Below are 18,533 nucleotides of genomic sequence, written 5' to 3' on the forward strand. Positions count from 1 at the left end.
TGTGTGTCAAGTCACACATGTCATCACTCATGTGATTATCTTGTTGGGCACCTATGACTAGCACCTTCTAGGCCCAATATCAAGCTAATCATGAGTCATACCCGTTAGAATTCCTTCTAGTTCAGTGAATTATTATCTCCATGATAATTCCCTCGACTTATCAACTACGGATATACTAGGCCACTGTGTTGCAGTCCCTAGAGATATAAGAGAATCCAATTTATTGGACTTGTCCGTCTTCAGTTAATATATATATATATATATATATATATATATATATATATATATATATATATATATATATTCCTTAATCCATCTAATACCCCAAAGATCGTATATCGGGCATGGTGTTGTCAGGCTCATATGGTTTCTACTCGAGTCTCATTCTAATGAGATTCTCCTAAAGAACTCTTTCTCTCTCAATCCAAATGACCCGGTGGGGATTTATCTAAGCAAAAACACAACACGTAGGATATTCCTCTCATAACACCGAAAGTAGATGATCCTCTATCGACACTCAATAGCCCTAGTAAGATTGGCTACCACTCATGATGACCGGTTATGCTAGATTTTAAACTATCAGACATATAAGTTTACTATCAAAGAGTGAAGTACTTATAAAGGATATCATTGGTGTTTTAAGTCTAAGAATAAGATACACCATCGGGACTACGAAATCGATATATAATAATAAGGCATCATCAACCATCCAACATTCCATGAGTGGATCAATCAGTGAACTCGTTCTTCAATAAATATCTACATTGTATCCCTAGTGTCCCCACATGAGCAACTATGAGACCAATCGTTTCCATATGTACGGGTATACAGTACATCAGTCTGCCTAATTATCTTGGTATCCCTCTTGAGTAACCTATGACTAGGATTATTTAGGGTCTATGTTTAAAGGTGAATTGGTCTCATTATCGTGATCTCATCATGATTTGATTCCCATTGTACAAATTCATGGACATCATAATATATTCATGCAACAAGCAATATAAAGTATTAAAATATCAAATAATATAATAAGAAAAAAGAATGTGTATCATGTCACACTTGTCATCACTCACGTGATTGGCTTGCAAGGCATATATAACCAGCACTAGTCTGGAATCATCATATACTAGTTTAAGTTAGATTTGATTGATTTGAATTAGGTTAAATAAGTTTGAATTGAACAAGTTGGTCTAGAATCACTCTAAATTGACTTTAAATTAATCAAACATATCTGATTCAGTCAACTAACAGGCTCAAATCAATAAAGGTAAAAAAATTAGATTATTTCATATTAGTACTAGTCCAAGCTGAATTTACCCACTTAAGCCTTTGATTGGTCACGTGTATCATACATGCCTCTCACAAGTAGCAAGTTGGGTTATGATACAACAGGTTGGATTGAGGAGCAAGTTGGGTTTCACTATCTAACACAAGTTATATAGTTGGGTGGGTCTATCTTCGTAGGTTGGGTTTAACCTCACTTACGAGTTGAATTGAGCCTTACCACTAAATTAAGTTATGCTTAACTTACGACTTAGGTCATGCTTAGCCATATGGGTTGAAAAATGCTTGATTGCATGGGTTAAGTCGTATATAGCTACATGAGCTAGGGTATATATGATCACATGGTCGGGTCATACCTAATCACATAGATTGACTTATACCTAGCTACATGGGCTGAATTATTCTTGGCCACATGGGTTAGTTTGGCCAATCAACTTAACTCAATTTAAACCCCAATATGATATCTCTCATGAAATTATATTCTAATATTTTTAGCAATACTTAAAAATATTATAAAATAATAATTAAACACAAATCTATTTTTCTACAAATTAACTAATTTAGATTCAAAAATTTTAAAATATGAATAAAAGTTAGTAAACAAAAGAAAAAAAAAGGAGGAATCCTGTCTTATATTCTTTCGTTTTTAAGTTAGTTGAGAAACGAAGGAGGGGACGCTCTTTGCTCTTTTTATAAAGGAGAATGTGAGTTCATCCCCAAAAATAAATAAACAATTATTTTTTATTTTTTTATTTATTTATAATTTACTTTCATACACAATAATAGAATTATAATATTTAATTCTTATAGTTCACACACAAAAATAAAATTTTAACTATTTACTTTCTAAAAATCACATCATAATTAAATAATTTAATTGATTGATAAAATTATTCACATGATTAAGAAAATTAATTTTAATTATTTTTTAATCATACTATATAAATAAGAAAAATAATAATTTAAATAAAAGTAATATATTATTTATGATAATTTGATTTGTGTTAATAGAAAAAAAAAATCATTGATGATTACATAAACACTAAGTAATTGTATTTTATGGTTGTTATGTCAATCGAAATGATTGGTGGTATTTCAGTCCCCCGTATCCAACAGGAGCAGCATCTCAATTGGAATAGACACAAGATCAACATGATCTCCCTGAGGGACGTTAATTACTATTGCTTCTATTCAGAGCCCAGCAAATCTTCTCCGGCAAGTTGAAGAACAAGCAACTCAGCAATCCCTCGTCAAGAGGTAATCAAGTTGGCGAGGCTGTTGGAATGTGAGTAGGGCATAACAGGAATGCAGGTGGAACAAAGTGGCAGTCATATGATCTCTTGGATCAGCTTAGTGATCAATGGTGGTGGAGGAGAGAAAAACTTTCAAATCAAAAGAAATTTGATATATCAATAATTAAAGTATATACAGATGTAAAATTAGTATGATTCGATATTTTTTTATTTATAATAATAAAGAAAAATTAATTTTTTTTTTTATCATAGATCAACCATAATACCTTTCAAATGAACCCTAACTTAAGTATAAATTCTCTTATACACTCTTTCATAAATCTATTTTTTTTTCCATCATATTTTGTTTCCATCAAAACCTAAAGATACAATTAATATTATAAAATAATTAAATCTTGATTTTTTTTAAAAAATTTCATTACAAGAAGTCTTTCCATATCATGATTTCTTAAACACTTGTCTCAAATTTATAACTCCAACACATAAGCATACCAAAATCCACAAAAAATGACATGTAAGGTTCCTCTTAAAGTTAAATTTACACCTATAGACTTTGGTAGTTACAAATGTGCAATCTTCCCTAAGTTTGATGTGTCCCAATGGAGGTGTATTGGATAAGTTAGTTAGTATTGCACTTCTATTCAAAAGATTTTATTTATTTTTACTTTTAAATATGGTCACCCATGTCACAAAGGAAAGATGTCACAAAGGAAAGATGTTATTATTATTATTATTATTTTTTCTTATATTTGTATAACTGGTATATTGGAATCTTATTTGGCTATTAAATGCCTTTATTGTTGATAGTAAGAATTTGAAATTAAATACCTTTATATATACTTTTTTCTAATTAGGCTGATTTTTCAAAGTATTTTATAATGAAATTTTTTTTTAAATTTTGATCGTAAATAAAGACTAAGTAAGGAAGACGAGATTCGAGTCTAAGATCTAATAATAAATCATCAAAGTTAGACACATTACTTTTGTGTAAAACAAACATTGGAAATCTGTAATGTATCTATCTGTGTTCATAACCAAAATTTTTACTCAATATTTTTTCTTCCAAATGGTGCAATCATAAATTCAATTCAAAAATATTTAAATATTTAATTCACATCATTCGGATCCATATTCCTCACTCATACTTCTATTTGCTTCGGAATCTAATACGTTTCGATTTATTTCAAGGTTTATTACGTGTAGTAATGATGGCTTTATAAAATGTATTTATTAATGGACGGATCTTATAATTCACACGCCTCGAATCTATTCCTTCTTTCGATCGTCGCTCTTTGGCCATTACGTGTTGAGCCGCCGTCACGGTTTGCTGGAATTCCACATATACCCCCAACTCTCTCCTGCCACTCGCACCGCACGTGCCTTCGCCCCCCGCCCTTCGTTCTCCCAAACTTAGGGTTTCGTTTCCTTCGAATTCTCTTATTAGTAGTGCTCTTCGATCCCCGAAATCGCGCGGCCGACCTACTCCTTCGTATCCATGAAACACTAGATGGAATCAGGTGAGGACGACTGCGGGAATTCCCCCCGGGGGTGATGGAGATGGAGAACTCCCGCAGATCCGCCATGGACCGCTCCCGAGAACCGGGCTTGAAGCGGCCTCGGCTGGCGGCAGCGAACGCCGCGGACCGGGGCCGCGTCGCCTCCAACCGGGACCGGACGCTTCCTCCGCTGAGGACCGGGGGGCAGACGTTGGCTCCTAGGGCAGGGGAGAGGCAAGAGAGAGACGACGTCTTGAGAAGAGGGTCGCATCAGGAACTTGTGGCGCAGTACAAGACGGCGCTCGCCGAGCTAACATTCAATTCCAAGCCCATCATCACTAATCTGACCATTATCGCGGGAGAGAGCCTTCACGCCGCTAAGGAAATTGCCGCTCTTATCTGCGCCAATGTCCTTGAGGTGACCGATCTACTTGAACTCGCCTAGAACCACAAGTTTTGATCTTTTGTATGTAATCGATGGGGAAAAAAGGCTTTTTGATACTATCATGTGGAGTACTAGGATTCTTCTTTTGTACTTATGGTGAAGCAGTATGGTTGTAGCCGTATATGAGCATGCACAAATAGACACTGTTGGGGCAAAAAAATGTAGTTCTCAATAGTTAATTCCAATGGTGCTGATTTATACTTTCCATATTTGAGGTTCCATCCTTATGTCTCTAAGACTACTCAATTCTTGTACATCTCATTCGTTGCCCACCAAATTCACCAACGTTGATGTAAATCTTTCCTTGAACCAAGGAATCTTGAGTGAGTTTGTGTGATCTGCATTTGCACATGAATACAATGGGTGACACTATTACTTGGTGCAATTCTGTGTGAGTGGAATGTTTACTAGATTGACAAGTGTCTAGGCATCATTTTTTTGTCAAAAGGTTATGTGCTTCTTCATGGGTTCAAATTTGTTGATGATGTGGTATCGCCCACCTGGGATGTCAGAAATCATGTCATTCTCTATGCCTTGAACATATGTTATTTTTTGTTATTATCGACATTGTTATTTAGCAAGATGTCAATTCCTTAAAAAAAATGATGCCCTTTACAGTCATCATTTACTAAATTTGCTTTTCCTAAACTATATATTGGAAAATAGTCATAACTGCTTGTGAAAATTTCCACCAAATATTTTTTTCTATGCTCATATGTGTTAGGATATCTAAATACCTCTTCATTTGTTTCTTTAATTTTCCTTTTAGTCACAATGTATTGTTGAAATGCTGATACGCAGGCACCCAGTGGACAGAAGTTGCCATCGTTGTATCTGCTAGATAGTATCGTGAAGAATATCGGGAAAGATTATATTAAATATTTTGCTGCAAGGCTACCTGAGGTAGATTCTTCTGTTTGGTCATGATTTATGAAGCTTGTATTTCATTTGCTATCATGGTTATTTTGGCATCCGTTTCTCTCCACCTTTTATCGTCCTTCCAGTTCTTTTCTACATATTCACATCAACTTATGAAACTACTTCAGTTTTTTCTGTGCTAACGATGCTTTTGTAGGTCTTCTGTAAGGCCTTCAAACAGGTTGAATCTTCTATTCATCCTAGTATGAAACATCTGTTTGGGACATGGAAAGGAGTTTTTCCATTGGCCCCTCTTCAGATAATTGAAAAAGAGCTAGGCTTCCCACCGGTCATCAATGGTTCATCTGGATCAGCATCATCAAAACTTGATTCCCAACCACAACGTCCAGCTCACAGCATTCATGTGAATCCAAAATACTTGGAGGCGAGGCAGCGCCTTCAACAATCACCTAGGGTAAGCCAGTCATCAATGAGTTTAGATGTCAAAGGCTTTATAGTCTCAACATTTACCCTCTGCTGTTCTAGTGTCTCCAGGATTTCATATAATTCTTTTTTGTTGACTGTAGAAATTCCTAGATTTCTTCAAGTGTTGTGGTCAATGTAAATGTCTCTATAATAGCATTGCAATGTCCATCCGATGTAGTTATACTTTCTTTAGTCAGATCAGTGTGTTTGTATTGGGATGTAAAAAAAATGGCTTAAACTGTGATGAAAATTCTTAAACTAATAGGTTCTTGTGGAAAATCAAAACAAGCAGAAAATGGTGAATGAATTGGTAAAAGACTTAAGGTAACACGAGGATAAAATTCAACAAAGATTTTTCAGGGAAATGTTAGTTAGCAAGGTGATTAGGGAGCAAAAGAGGTAGAAAAAGAGTAATTATTTGATCAATTTTATCTGAAGATTTACTTGTATTTACCACTCTTTTATATCTATCGAGTTGTATTAATAGTTTTAAATATGAACTCTTGCCTTGTTAATGGCTTGCTTGGAAGAGCCATAAAAGCATCTTCAGTCTACATCCTGGTGGTAAGTAGTACTGTTTTCCTCAAATGTTCCTGGTGTTGAACATTTATGGATAACATGTACCTTATTTTTTTGAGGTTTGCCTCCTACTACCAAAACAACTAAAGACTTTGTGATATAAGCTATAATGAAGGTCAAACTCTTTTGGGAATTGGGTGATTCTGCTTATCTGTGGGGTATTACTCAGTGTCTAAGCTATCAATGTACTAAGACTTCAATAGTTGTAGCCACCGGTTTTGATGTAGATTTTTCTTTAACTTGAATGTGGTTTGATCTTTGACCTGTAACTGATGCCTGCTTCTCTTGGTGTCTCCATCATAATTTAGAAAAATTAGTCTGGTGGGATTTATAATAGTACATAACATAGCACTGATAAGTCCATGATAGGACCATAATATGCTATGTTCAAGTTCACAATTCATTCGCATGGATATTACAAAAGACAGAAATATTGAATACTTTTTGCACTTGAGTTGTACTTGCTGTTTCTGCTGGACTGCCTAGCTGACAAACAAAATAATTCAATAGTTTGTTAAAACCTGATTCTGATGTGGCAGAAGAAAGATTAAACCCACAGATGTAAATTGTTATGGTGAATGGAATACATGTGTTTTGATAAGTCCTGGTGATACTAATAACAGATGGGTTTCAACTTTTATTATTCAATGCCACCTCCAGATACATACTGTCAAAGTACTAGTGATGGTTTCAAAGATAATTGAGTATTCGAGCAATGTTTTTGTCACAATAGCAGCTTATGTGAGGGACAATAGCAGCTTATGTCAGATGAACTTAGGTGTGTTTGATCATTGTGTTAACTGGGAGTGATGCTAGCGTTGTATGATAGATATATCATTGTGTTAACTAGGAATGGTAAGATATATATATATATATATATATATATATATATATATATATATATATATATATATATAGTTGGATTATAAAGTTGCCTGTATGTTGTGTATTCTCCCCTTTTTAAAATTTAACAAAGATGTTTGAAAAACTTTGACTTCTTAGATGTATTTTCATTTTAGTTGAAGAAGGCGTCTATCTTCAATATAAGTTATTTTTTGCAGAATATGCAACAGCCACAGAAGGAATTAGTAAACAATGTTATATGTGAGAAAAAAGGACTTAAAGATGTTAGAGATCATGTATATGCTTCCGATATTTCACGAGAGTCAGACCCTGGCATAGGAAGAGTCAGTGAAAGGCTTAAGGACCGAGATGAGCATGACAAAACATATTATGGTGCTGGTATGGCTGCTACTGAAGCACAGCTTAATAGAAGGAAAGGATTCGATGTTAATCATTCTAATGGAAGCAATCAAGTATCTGGATCTGCAAATGCTAGTGCTCAGCTAACTTCAGTTGACTTGGTTGATACAGATAGAAGCAAATTAGAAGCATCTAGGAGCTGGAAGATCTCTGAGGAGGAAGAGTATCTGTGGGATGAAATGAAAACAAGAAAAACAGATTATGGAGGTACCAACTACTTGCAAAAAGTTGGGTGGAATAATAATAAAGCTGATAAGACTGCCAGCCTTGGAAGAGGTAAATGGATCCCTCTGGAGTCTGGGCATGTAGAGTCCAATGTGAACAAAGTTGATGCCTTCTCTCAATTAGTGAAGACTGCTAAAGGAGAAGGCAGAGTGCTGGCATATGAGGTATTTATGCTTTTGATGTTTCTAATCATTTTATCTTGGTACTGGATGTCATATTTTATGCTGCATGTAGTTTATATATCCTATTTTGTTCAATCATGGTTTGTAATTAGGAGATCATATGTTTGTATGGCATTATAGTTTCTGTTAGAATTTGGATCCTTTGTAATTCTGAGCTGAAACAAGGTAACATAATATATAGTGTTTTATCAGAAATTAGTAAAATTTACAAGTCTCGTACAGGTAAGGCAGGTTAGTTGAAAATTTTTATTATTGTTAAAAATCGTTGTATACTTTCATTTGTCAAATATGTTCAACTAAAGGGTTATCAAGTAAATGCTTACACCATTAAACATATAGGCTAATGACATTCTTGTCGTGCAGAGCCTTGGTGATTATCTTCCACCACTTCATGCCAAGCAGGACACTGATTTGGGATTCAGTATGGAGGCCTCTTCGAATTCACTATTGCAGCAAAGGGCTTCATCTGAAAATCATTCCTCATCCTTCTGGCCCCCCCATGAGGCGTCACAATCAGTGGTTGGATCAAATTATAAAGGCTCAAATGTTGGTCAACTGAAAGAACAATCCATTTCTTTCAGTGGTGGTTCATCTACAAGCACTAGTTCTTCTTTGCCTCTTCCAGGGCTGAGATCCTCCGTCCTTTCTACGAATTTGAGCTCTTATGTTCATATCCCAGGTTCAAGTGGAACTTCTGGACAGCAAAGGCCACAACCTTTACGACCTCCATCACTGTCTTCTCAGTTACCTCCATCTTCAGTGCACATTCAACAAGGGAAGCCACATGACTCAATTGATCATAATCATTTTCAATCTCATTCATTCGCTCAAGTGGATCAGAAGGCTTTGCATCTGGAGGGGCAACAAAATCAAGTGCAACATCTACCAGGGTCTCCAAGTAATTTTCTTGCTAAAAATCATGCTCAGCCAAGTTTATCAAGCTCAATAACATCCCTCTCAGATGTTTCTCAACAACTTGATGGTTTAATTAATGCTGCTAATCGGTTGAGTTCAAGGGATCATCTTCCTTTCACACAGCAATCACAACATAATCTATCCAAATGGCAGACAGAAAATCAGTCTCAGCCTTCCAAGCCTCAACCGCCCCTTCAGAGTGTAACCCAGTCTCAGACCGAGAAGCCACCACTTCTGCCTCTGGCAATTGGAGCTCATTGGAGTGGAAAAGACTCTGGGATGAGCTACTCAAATAATGCTGCTGTTGATGTTTCAACACCGCCTACCACGAGTAGTTTGCTGGCTGCTATTATGAATGGTGGTTTATTCCCAAAGAATTCAGTCAGTGGCTTCCAAAAAGCAAGTATACAGCCTCCTTTACCTATTGGGCCTCCTCCTGTTCAAGCTTTGACATCAACTGCTCCTTCAGATACTCCATCATTGTTAGCTCCTATTTCCCTTGGTAATATACCAGATGCAAATTCAACCACCCATTTTGGAGATGTGATGCCTCCCCTGCCACTTGGGCCTCCACCTTCGTCATCCTTGGTTGGTGTGAACTCCGAGAACTCCAAGACATCTGATCCCAACGTGAACTCACTTTCAAGTCTTTTGAGTTCCTTGGTTGCAAAAGGTTTAATAGCCTCATCGTCAACCGAGTTGCCAACTGTATCTGCAGCTCAGTCATCTAATGAGGTCCCAGATCAGTCCAGTGTCTTTGCTAGCAAAAGTTTGGAGCAAATTCCTCCGATCTTAACTACCTCAAGCACTCCTCCAACTTTGGCAGAAGAGCCTGCTGCTTCAAAATCAGTTGAAAGTGGCATGCTATCGCTATCCAATGCAGCTGAACCAAAGGATATAGGCATTGAGTTCAAATCAGAAATTTTACGTGGATTTCATCCTTCAATCATCAGAAGTCTGCTAGAGGATCTAGTGCATCAGTGCCACATATGCGGTCTAAGACTTAGACTACAAGAGCAGCTTCAATGTCATTTAGATTGGCATGTCTCACAGAAGTCTGTGATAAGTAATTTTAACCCGAAGTCTAGAAATTGGTTTTCAAATAGGACAAATTGGCTCGATGGTAGCATGAGACCAGAATCTCGTCATTTAGAGGCAGCAATTTTTTTGGAGGAAGTTGTCCCAATTAAAGAGAAATCTGAACCAATGGTTCCTGCAGATGAGAGCCAAAGTATATGTGTACTGTGTGGAGAACCATTTGAGGATATATACTCTGAAGCAACAGATGAATGGATGTACAAAGGGACTGTATATTTGAATCTACCAAGCAAGCAAGATGATGCAAACAATATGGATGGCACTGCTGGTAAGTCTCTTATTGTACATGCACGGTGCACAATACAAAGGTCTGCTGATGATACAGATATCGCGGAGCATGATAAAGTGGACCAACCATGTGCACCAAGGCAACCTAATTTGAATTCAGGGTGATCATGATTGGTTCTGTTGCTGCCTGGTATGCTGCAAAATCATTTACAACTTTTCATGATATTCTGCATACGCTAATGCCATAATCATAAGTGAATACTTGCTGCTTTAGATTAAAATCAGGTTGAATTATGCTCAGTTAAATGCCAACATTTTTATAATTTGTGATTGTTTCGAGGATATACATTTTTTTTAGTATTACTATTCTCAATCTTATCTTCAAAGTCCTTGAAGGAGTCTTGCATCGATGGCAGCAATAGCTTGAAAATCCTTGATGATGGATAATAGATGAGTCTTGAGAGAACTCAATAATCTATTTCTGATTTGTTCTTTGGTTGTGCGAGGAGAATCATGTGAATCATAAAGCTTATGGTCTATTTGTTGTTTTAAAAACTGGAACTTTGTAATCGACTTTTACATTACCCCAAAAAAAACTTCTTCTGTACTGATAACAACCCTCTGTTTTTTTGTCTCTGCTAGAATCATTCAAGGTCAGTTAATTGAAATTCTTGTGTTAGTCATGAAATTGTTTCCCTGGTTAATTCCACTTCAGAACTGTAATTAAGTTGCCCGAGATGAGAGTCATGAATTTGTTTGTGTTTCAGAAAAGAAGTGTTTTAAAGAAATAGAGTTGGACTTTTTGTTAATTATCATCCCTCTTCTTTTGTTTTTCTCTTTTACAGTTCTGGTACAGATGCATAGTTCTCAATGGAAAGTATTTACCAGCTTTGCACTGCACTTCAAGTCACCGGAACCAGATTGGCTTACTTGAGGTTTGTTGTGGCACTTGCATGTACTTATGTGCATGCCACCTTACCTGTTGTTTTTTGTGCTTGAAAATTAGAAATTGATATTTTTCTCATTTGTCTTTTTCTTTTCATCTCACCATATATATGTTTTCCAAAGAAATGGATAAAAGAAGTGTGTTTTGATCTTTCCCTGCTCTTGGTGTCTCTATTGTGTATCTCTCTATTAATCTCCTTGAAGTGGCTCTTGTTTTTCATTCAGCGTCAGGTCTGAACTTACAGTCAACTGCAGAAAGATGTCTTGATTACTTTCATCAGGCTCATTGGCAACTTAACTCGTCCAATGATATTGTACACGTTGGCTGACCATGCTGGCGACCTTCAACTTTTGAGCATTGTGGTTACTTTAACTCGTACTGCATGAACTGTACGTTACATTATTGTTTCAAGGATGCAGCATGACATCTGTTATCTCTGTCCTTAAAGATTTATTTTGGTGAATTGTAGTTGCATTTGTGATGTGTTGCTAATGGAGCTGTCAAGTGATGGACATTTAGCTGCTCCTACTTCATGTTAAACTTTCCGAGTAGGATGGGTTACAGTAAAAGCAGTGCTAAATGTCTATCACTTTGACAGTTCCATTAGCAACACATCTTTATTTGTTCCTGTGCCAATGTAGATTATAGTCTTTTTACATAATACCTTACACAGAAGAAGGAAAGTTTCTACTGGCAATCAGATCAGTTAAATGTCTGCGTGGGCCTACTAATATCTGGGAATACCTGTTGTGCATCAGTTAAGTACATGTTTTAGAGGATGAATGCAAGATCATTCCCAGCCCAAAACCTCATTGAATTCCTAGTCCTATAACTTTAGGGTTTTGGTTTTCTTGTGTTGGCATTCTTCAACTCTTGGTACTTGCATCATCTTGAATTGTAGCTCTTGCTTGAAGTATTGCTTGATGCTATTGCTAGTGTTGGAATCCCTGAACCACACTGGATGTCTGGGCTAGTTTGATGACTGAGATTATTTTTTTTTGTGATTACAAGTCAATTATTAGCAGTGATCCCTACATATATTACATGTAGGGATGACATGATGTCATGGTTGGAGTGGAATATACTTTAGTATTTTATGGAACTAAATTTGATTCATATTTTTTAAGCCATCAATAACAGTTCCAATGTATTTTTTATTTTATTTTTGGTACGAAGAAGGAAGGATAAATGGTGAAAATGAAATTTGATCGAAAGAAGGAAGGATGCAAAGTATACATTTATTTGAAAAAAAACAGCAAAATTAGTAGAGTTGAAGCAAAACATTACTTTTGTCTTCCTCTGGTAAACATATCGAGGAAGAACAGTATCAGAAAGTTTAGGACACATGCAATTGGCAGGGATATATTTGATTCTTTTTTTTTCCTTGTTTTTCTTTTTGTAGTAGATGTTGAGAAAGAAAGTTATTAGGAAACTTAGAACTCAAGCAATGGCAAAGGTGAGGGTTTGATTCTCTTGGTGCTCAAAAGGTAGTCAGCCATAGAAAATTCCAAAACAAAAAGGAAAGAGAGATGGAGATCAGTTGATGTCTCTTATGTTGACAAAGACAGTAGTTCAGAGTTCATGCATGGCAGAAGTAGATTAAGAAATTTGGAACACATGCGAAGAAAAAGGTAATGGTGATTCTTTTTGTGCTGAAAAAGGGTCTACAACCCATCGAAGTGCAAACGAAAGATTGGCTGTAGACATCTACAAGAAACACAGAGAGAGAGAGAGAGAGAGAGAGAGAGAGGTACAGTTGATCTCTGTTTCTTTTGTGGGTGAACTAATCAAAGAGATGCATCCAAGGTATACATTGTATGAACTGGTCTACTGACCTGAATAAAGACTGTTACATGTCGGATTTAGACATTAGTAAATCAGGTATTTTGACTTGGTTTGTCCAAATATCTAAACCTCACCTCTATCCAATGACTTTTTCATTTTATATATCATTGTCATCACAGTCTATGACTAAAAATGAATCATGAGGGGTTCTAGAATACTATGTAAAATAATCATTCATTAGAGGTTCTAGAATACGATGTAAAATAATCATTCATTAGGGGTTCTAGAATACTAGCATAATTTGTCTTTTAACTTTGTTGAATCTAACTTGTCGATTCAAAATGTAACATAATTTGTCTTTTAACTTTGTCGAACCTAACTTGTCGATTCAAAATGTTTCGTGCATGATTAATCATTTTTTACTTGAGTCTCTCTGCTCGATATTAGGTATACCAATTATCATGATTCGATTTGAAAGAATTTTTATATAATTAAAAATAAAGAGCAACTATAAAGGAAAGAGGATTTTTATTCTATTGATCATCTATCTCTCGTCTGTCCATCTATGAATAAAGTAAAAAAAGAGTTCATTTTTGGATTACTTGAAGTCTCGAATAGATTGGATCGTTTTTGCTTTTGCCAACAAGATGAAGGCATCGCCGGTTCTAAATGTTTCTCCAATCTCCAAGTGTTTGGGAGAAGAATACGATATTGCTCCCCCTCCTCATAATCTTTTGACTTGTTAATTTCGTTGAGCCTGAATTATCGATTTAAACTATTTAAATCTAAGTTAATAGTAATATACTTATAGGATCCTTATAAATAATTCTAATTTATAATGCGAAGTTAAATCATGATACATTACGTGGATGTGTTTCAAGCTACATTACGTGGATGTATATAGAATCAAGGTTGGGAATTATTTGAAAGCTTTTTATTTTATTTTTATTTTTTGGGATAAATGAAATCCAAACACGGAGTAAAGAGAATAAATCAACGATGGATTGGGTCAAAGTCAGCAACTGCTAGAAATACCTGCGAACTGAGTCAAAGCATGACACTTCCCAACGTGTTGCTCCATCGAGGATGACATAAAACTAGAAGAGTCCGGCTGGGCCGCGACTTTATCGTGTCTGTTAGTATTTTTATATTTATAAAAATAAAATATTTAATCTTATTTCTCGTCCCTGACAAAAGATACCGTATGTATTGTCACGTGTAAAAATTACGTTAAAAAGAAGAAGAAAAAAAATTTAAATCTCATTGTCTAAATATATTAATTTCACGTAAGAATAACTTTGCTGAAAACTTCATTATTCTCTTTCAACTTCATTCTTCCCTCTTTTATTATCCTTTTTGATGATTTATCCAATGATGACATTAGTGGTGATCATGATCATCATCTCTTGAACGATCTACTTAATCACGACGGTAATGACGATCGAAATTAATCTGACATAAATCTTTCATATATATATATATATATATATATATATAATAGGCTGTGTGCGTCATGTGTGACGTTTCAAGATGTACCAATCACAGCCCACAGGATGGATACCTTCGTAACCTACCACAAAACTGTCCATGTCAGGTTGGTAGGCAGCTGCCAACCTTCTTCTTTGTTTGCTTTTCTCTTCTCTTCAACCTCTCCCAACCCAACCACCACCCACAACGCCGAGAGAAGGGCTTGGTTTCCCAAAAAGTTTAGCTTTACAGCCGCGTTTACGGGGAAGCCATGCAATATATATATATATATATATATATATATATATATATAATGAAGCTTACTATGTATCGTCCTTATTTTACTATTAATAATTATTTTATTATTGATTTATTTTCTCTAAAATTAATAAAATATAATTTTACTATTTATAATTTTATATTATCAATTTTATTTTTTTTCCCCTCATGTAATCTCTTATTTCATTTTTATTATTGATGTTAGTTTCTACCGATATCATCTTCGTCGACCATATTTACTATGGATGTCGTTTGTTGTTGATGTTGTTATCATTTAGGCGTAGTCAGATGTGACATCACTCATTATTATCGTAGCTCGATTTTTTTTCGATGTTACTTGTTGCCACCTCGATATTATCCTCCAAGGAGGAAGAAAAAGAAAAATATTTATATATATTTAAAAAATAATTTAAAAATATTAAAAATTTAAAATAGAGTTATAAATAGTAAAAAAGATTGTAAATAGTAATGTCCTACATAATTAGTGAATAATAAATTTAATAGATATAAATATTTATGAATAATTTTTAGAAAAAAAATTCTTTTTGAGTTTTTCTCTAGAGATACCGTCATTTTCAGACTTCCCTAATATTAGTTTTTAAAAATCTAATACTTGAAATACCCTCAGTCACCTATCTCTTTTCCTAAGGATTAGTATATATGATGAACGGATCCAGTTATAATATTTTCACAAGTGTTATAGTATTTTTAAGATACTAGAAAAATACTATAAACGTTGTACAAAAATAATGTAACACATTATCTTTGTACAAATTTTGACTATTTTTACACAATGTCACATTGTTTTCAATAATAACAAGAAGACATTGTAATGCAATACAAAAATATTACAACTAAGATATTTTTATACCGTGTTATAATATTTTCTTAGTATTATTAAAAATACTGTAACAAAATGTAAAAATATTCCAATTCAACCCATCCATAGTAAAAAAAAAAAAAACATTCGGTATCACACAAAATAATACTATTAAAAAAATTTAAAAATGAGATACATTTCCTTGAAAAACCTAATTTTTTTTTCTTTCTTTTGAGAATTCACCGAATCTATATCATCCCTCGTCAATCTAATTTCAATTTTGGGAGGACAAATATCAGATAAAAAGGTCGTCAAATCACTCATTAGAGATCTCTTTCGAGAAATAAGATGTAGCTAATTGCCCCCTAATCTCGGCGGTACTCTAAAGCTTCAATTATGTCTCTTCAACTTTAGATGATTCGATTCATTTAATAATGTGATTTTGCCTTTTAGCTTTGCAGCACACGACACAAATATAGGTTTTTCTTTGTAGAGCAATCTCACCCGTTCGATTCGTCGATCGACTGCATCATCACCCAATCATGGTAATTATAGGAGGTAAAATACCCACAACTCCCCCTGCTCTAATCTAACGACGAGGAGGAGGATGGCGACGGCGGCGAGTTGGAGGAGGAAGTGGGGCCCCATGGGGTCATGTCCGTGGGGTAGCTACCGAGAAGGCGGAGGAAGGAGGTGAACTCCTGGATCTCGGCGAGGGCGTTCTGGGCGCGGGTCTCCGCCATGGACGCCTGGAAGTCGATGTAGAACATATACTCGAAGTGCTTGGCGGTGCCGACGTTGGCGTCGTCGACGAGGCGGATGGGGCGGTGGCGGTGGGGGCGGCTCTCGATCTTGGTCAGGCAGATGTTGCGGAAGGCGAAGGCGGAGAGCACCTTGAAGAGCACGGAGGTGCCCTCGCCGTCGTGAGCGAAGACGATGCTGGTCTTGAAGGGGCGGTCGGTGCGGGGGATGATGGGTTCCCGCGCCAGCATCACGAACCTCGTCACGTTGCAGCCGTCGTCCTGGATCCCGTCCGCCAGCACCTGCAGCCCGTACAGCTCCGCCGCCCGGGCCGACGCGATGGCCGCCGTGTCCCGCAGGCCTTTGCTGGCCACGTGCTCCGCGGCGCCGGCCGTGTCGTCGAAGGCCTCGCGCGTGACGTTGAGGCCGAGGCGGGAGAGAGTGAGCTCGCACTGGGCCAGCGCCTGCGGGTGGCTCATCACCCGGGTGAGATACTCCTTGCGCACGCCCGGGAGCGCCAACAGGCAGTGGTGCACCGGGAGCTGCACCTCCCCCACGATGTGGAGCCGGTGCCGGAGAAGCAGGTCGTAGTTGCGGTGGATGCTGCCGCCCAGGGAGTTCTCGATTGGGAGCACCGCGCGGTCCGCGATCCACAGCTCCACCGCCTGGAACGCCACCTCGAACTGGTCGCACGGGATCGCCTCGCAGTTGGGGTACGCCTTCCCGGCCGCCGCCTCGCTGTACGCGCCCGGAACGCCCTGGTACGCCACGCGGAGCCGCGACCCGTGCATCGGCGTCGGAGAGAGGTCCGAGATGGTCAGCGGCCGCGGCAGGTTCGAGACGGGATCGAGCGAAGTCCTCGCGCCGTAGATGGCGGAAGGGGGGCGGTGGTTGTTGCCGCCGCCGTCGTTGTCGGGTTCGGTGCCGGCGGCGGGGGGGTCGCCGGAGGGGGAGGGCGGCTTGTCGGAGGAGGAGCCGGTGGCAGCGGCGGCCTTGCTGGAGAGGATGGCGCAGGAGGCCTGCCAGTCGGCGCGGTTGAACGGGGCGGAGGAGTCTGGGCGGAGAATGGACCTCACGGGGGCGAGTGCGTGGCGGCTGCGGAGGAGGAGGAGGGCGGATCCGGCGGCGGCGCCAGGGGGCGCCGTAGTGGGTATCACCTTGGGGGGCGAGGAGAGCAGAGCTGCGGCCATGGGCGACATGCTGCTGCTGGCGGTCGGGGATAGTTATGGAGATTGTAATACACTCCAAGAAGGGGAACAGATGTTAAAACAAGGGTTTGGCTAAACCAACTCCGCTTTAATTAGGTGGCGAGGAGGAGGCGGAAAGCAGACGAGGAAGGAGAGATACGAGAACTGAGGTGGGGTGACAGGTACAGCAAATGTCGCCCGGGCGACTGCGTGTGTGATCGCAGATGAAAACATAGTCATTGATGGTTGGTGGGCCCACAGACAGCGAAGCAAGTTGGACGAGGGAAGAGGGATTGGTTCCCCCCCCCCCCCAATCCTTCCTTCTTTAGAAGGTTTCATCTTATCAACATTCATTCGTTATTTAATAACGATATCAAAATTGAATATAATATCTAATAGTTGAATATAATAGACTAAAATTTCAAGGATTTTATCAGAAAAAAAATCACTATTAATTTTGAATCCGATGGAACCCTTATTATTTTTACCTGAGGTATTTATTTTAATAAATGATAGAATCTCATGAACCAAAACCAAATGGATTAGTAGCTCATGAGTCATTCGAAATCACATTCGAAATTAAATTGATTCTAAACCGATTCAATTAAGTCTTCGCCTTGGCCTCTACCTTTTCTTTCTCCTCTTTTTATCCTCCTTTTGCTCAATCTCCGTATCCCCCATCTCCTTTTACTCTTTGTACCTCTATCTTCTTATTCTCCTCCTCTTTCAAAATTTAATAATTAATAATTATAAAATTTTTAAAAATAAAAAAAAATGATATTCGTTATCTTAAAATTATGTTATAGTGGTATTATGAAAATTTGGAGTGGTTTAGTTTAAGTTGATCAAGGGTCCTTTTATAGGCGACTCAAGTAATCATAGGGATTAAGGAGAGACTTAACATGCAATCAATTAGCTCCTACAAAACCCAGGTATAAATTAATGATTAATATCATTTAGTTTTTTAGGAGTTCCTGAACATGTTGTGCATATATT

The 18,533-nt window shown here is 37.6% G+C and overlaps 2 protein-coding genes across 5 annotated transcripts; one reads left to right on the top strand and one right to left on the bottom strand.

Annotated features, from left to right (window-relative positions):
• Positions 1-3,938: 3,938 nt before the first annotated feature.
• LOC103979069 (polyadenylation and cleavage factor homolog 4) lies at positions 3,939-11,699 on the top strand. 4 transcript variants are annotated; one of them, XM_065100550.1, is made up of 7 exons: positions 3,941-4,451; positions 5,280-5,381; positions 5,554-5,811; positions 7,463-7,643; positions 7,776-8,053; positions 8,435-10,502; positions 11,158-11,408. In XM_065100550.1, the coding sequence occupies exons 1-6, from the start codon at positions 4,089-4,091 to the stop codon at positions 10,475-10,477; spliced, it is 3,225 nt and encodes a 1,074-aa protein (XP_064956622.1). In that variant the 5' UTR covers positions 3,941-4,088; the 3' UTR covers positions 10,478-10,502; positions 11,158-11,408. The 4 variants fall into 4 exon arrangements, 3 of the variants coding, with proteins under 3 accessions (XP_064956621.1, XP_064956622.1, XP_009393367.2); XR_671208.3 differs by adding an exon at positions 11,483-11,699 and having other exon boundaries at positions 3,942-4,451; positions 7,463-8,053; positions 11,158-11,247; XM_065100549.1 differs by having other exon boundaries at positions 3,939-4,451; positions 5,566-5,811; positions 7,463-8,053.
• Positions 11,700-15,762: 4,063 nt separating this feature from the next.
• On the bottom strand, positions 15,763-17,843 carry LOC135608091 (arogenate dehydratase/prephenate dehydratase 6, chloroplastic-like). Its single transcript, XM_065100552.1, has one exon. The coding sequence runs from the start codon at positions 17,547-17,549 to the stop codon at positions 16,194-16,196; it is 1,356 nt and encodes a 451-aa protein (XP_064956624.1). The 5' UTR covers positions 17,550-17,843; the 3' UTR covers positions 15,763-16,193.
• Between the last annotated feature and the right edge of the window lie 690 nt (positions 17,844-18,533).

Source organism: Musa acuminata, chromosome BXJ2-3, assembly GCF_036884655.1.
Source record: "Musa acuminata AAA Group cultivar baxijiao chromosome BXJ2-3, Cavendish_Baxijiao_AAA, whole genome shotgun sequence".
NCBI classification, from domain to species: Eukaryota; Viridiplantae; Streptophyta; class Magnoliopsida; order Zingiberales; family Musaceae; genus Musa; species Musa acuminata.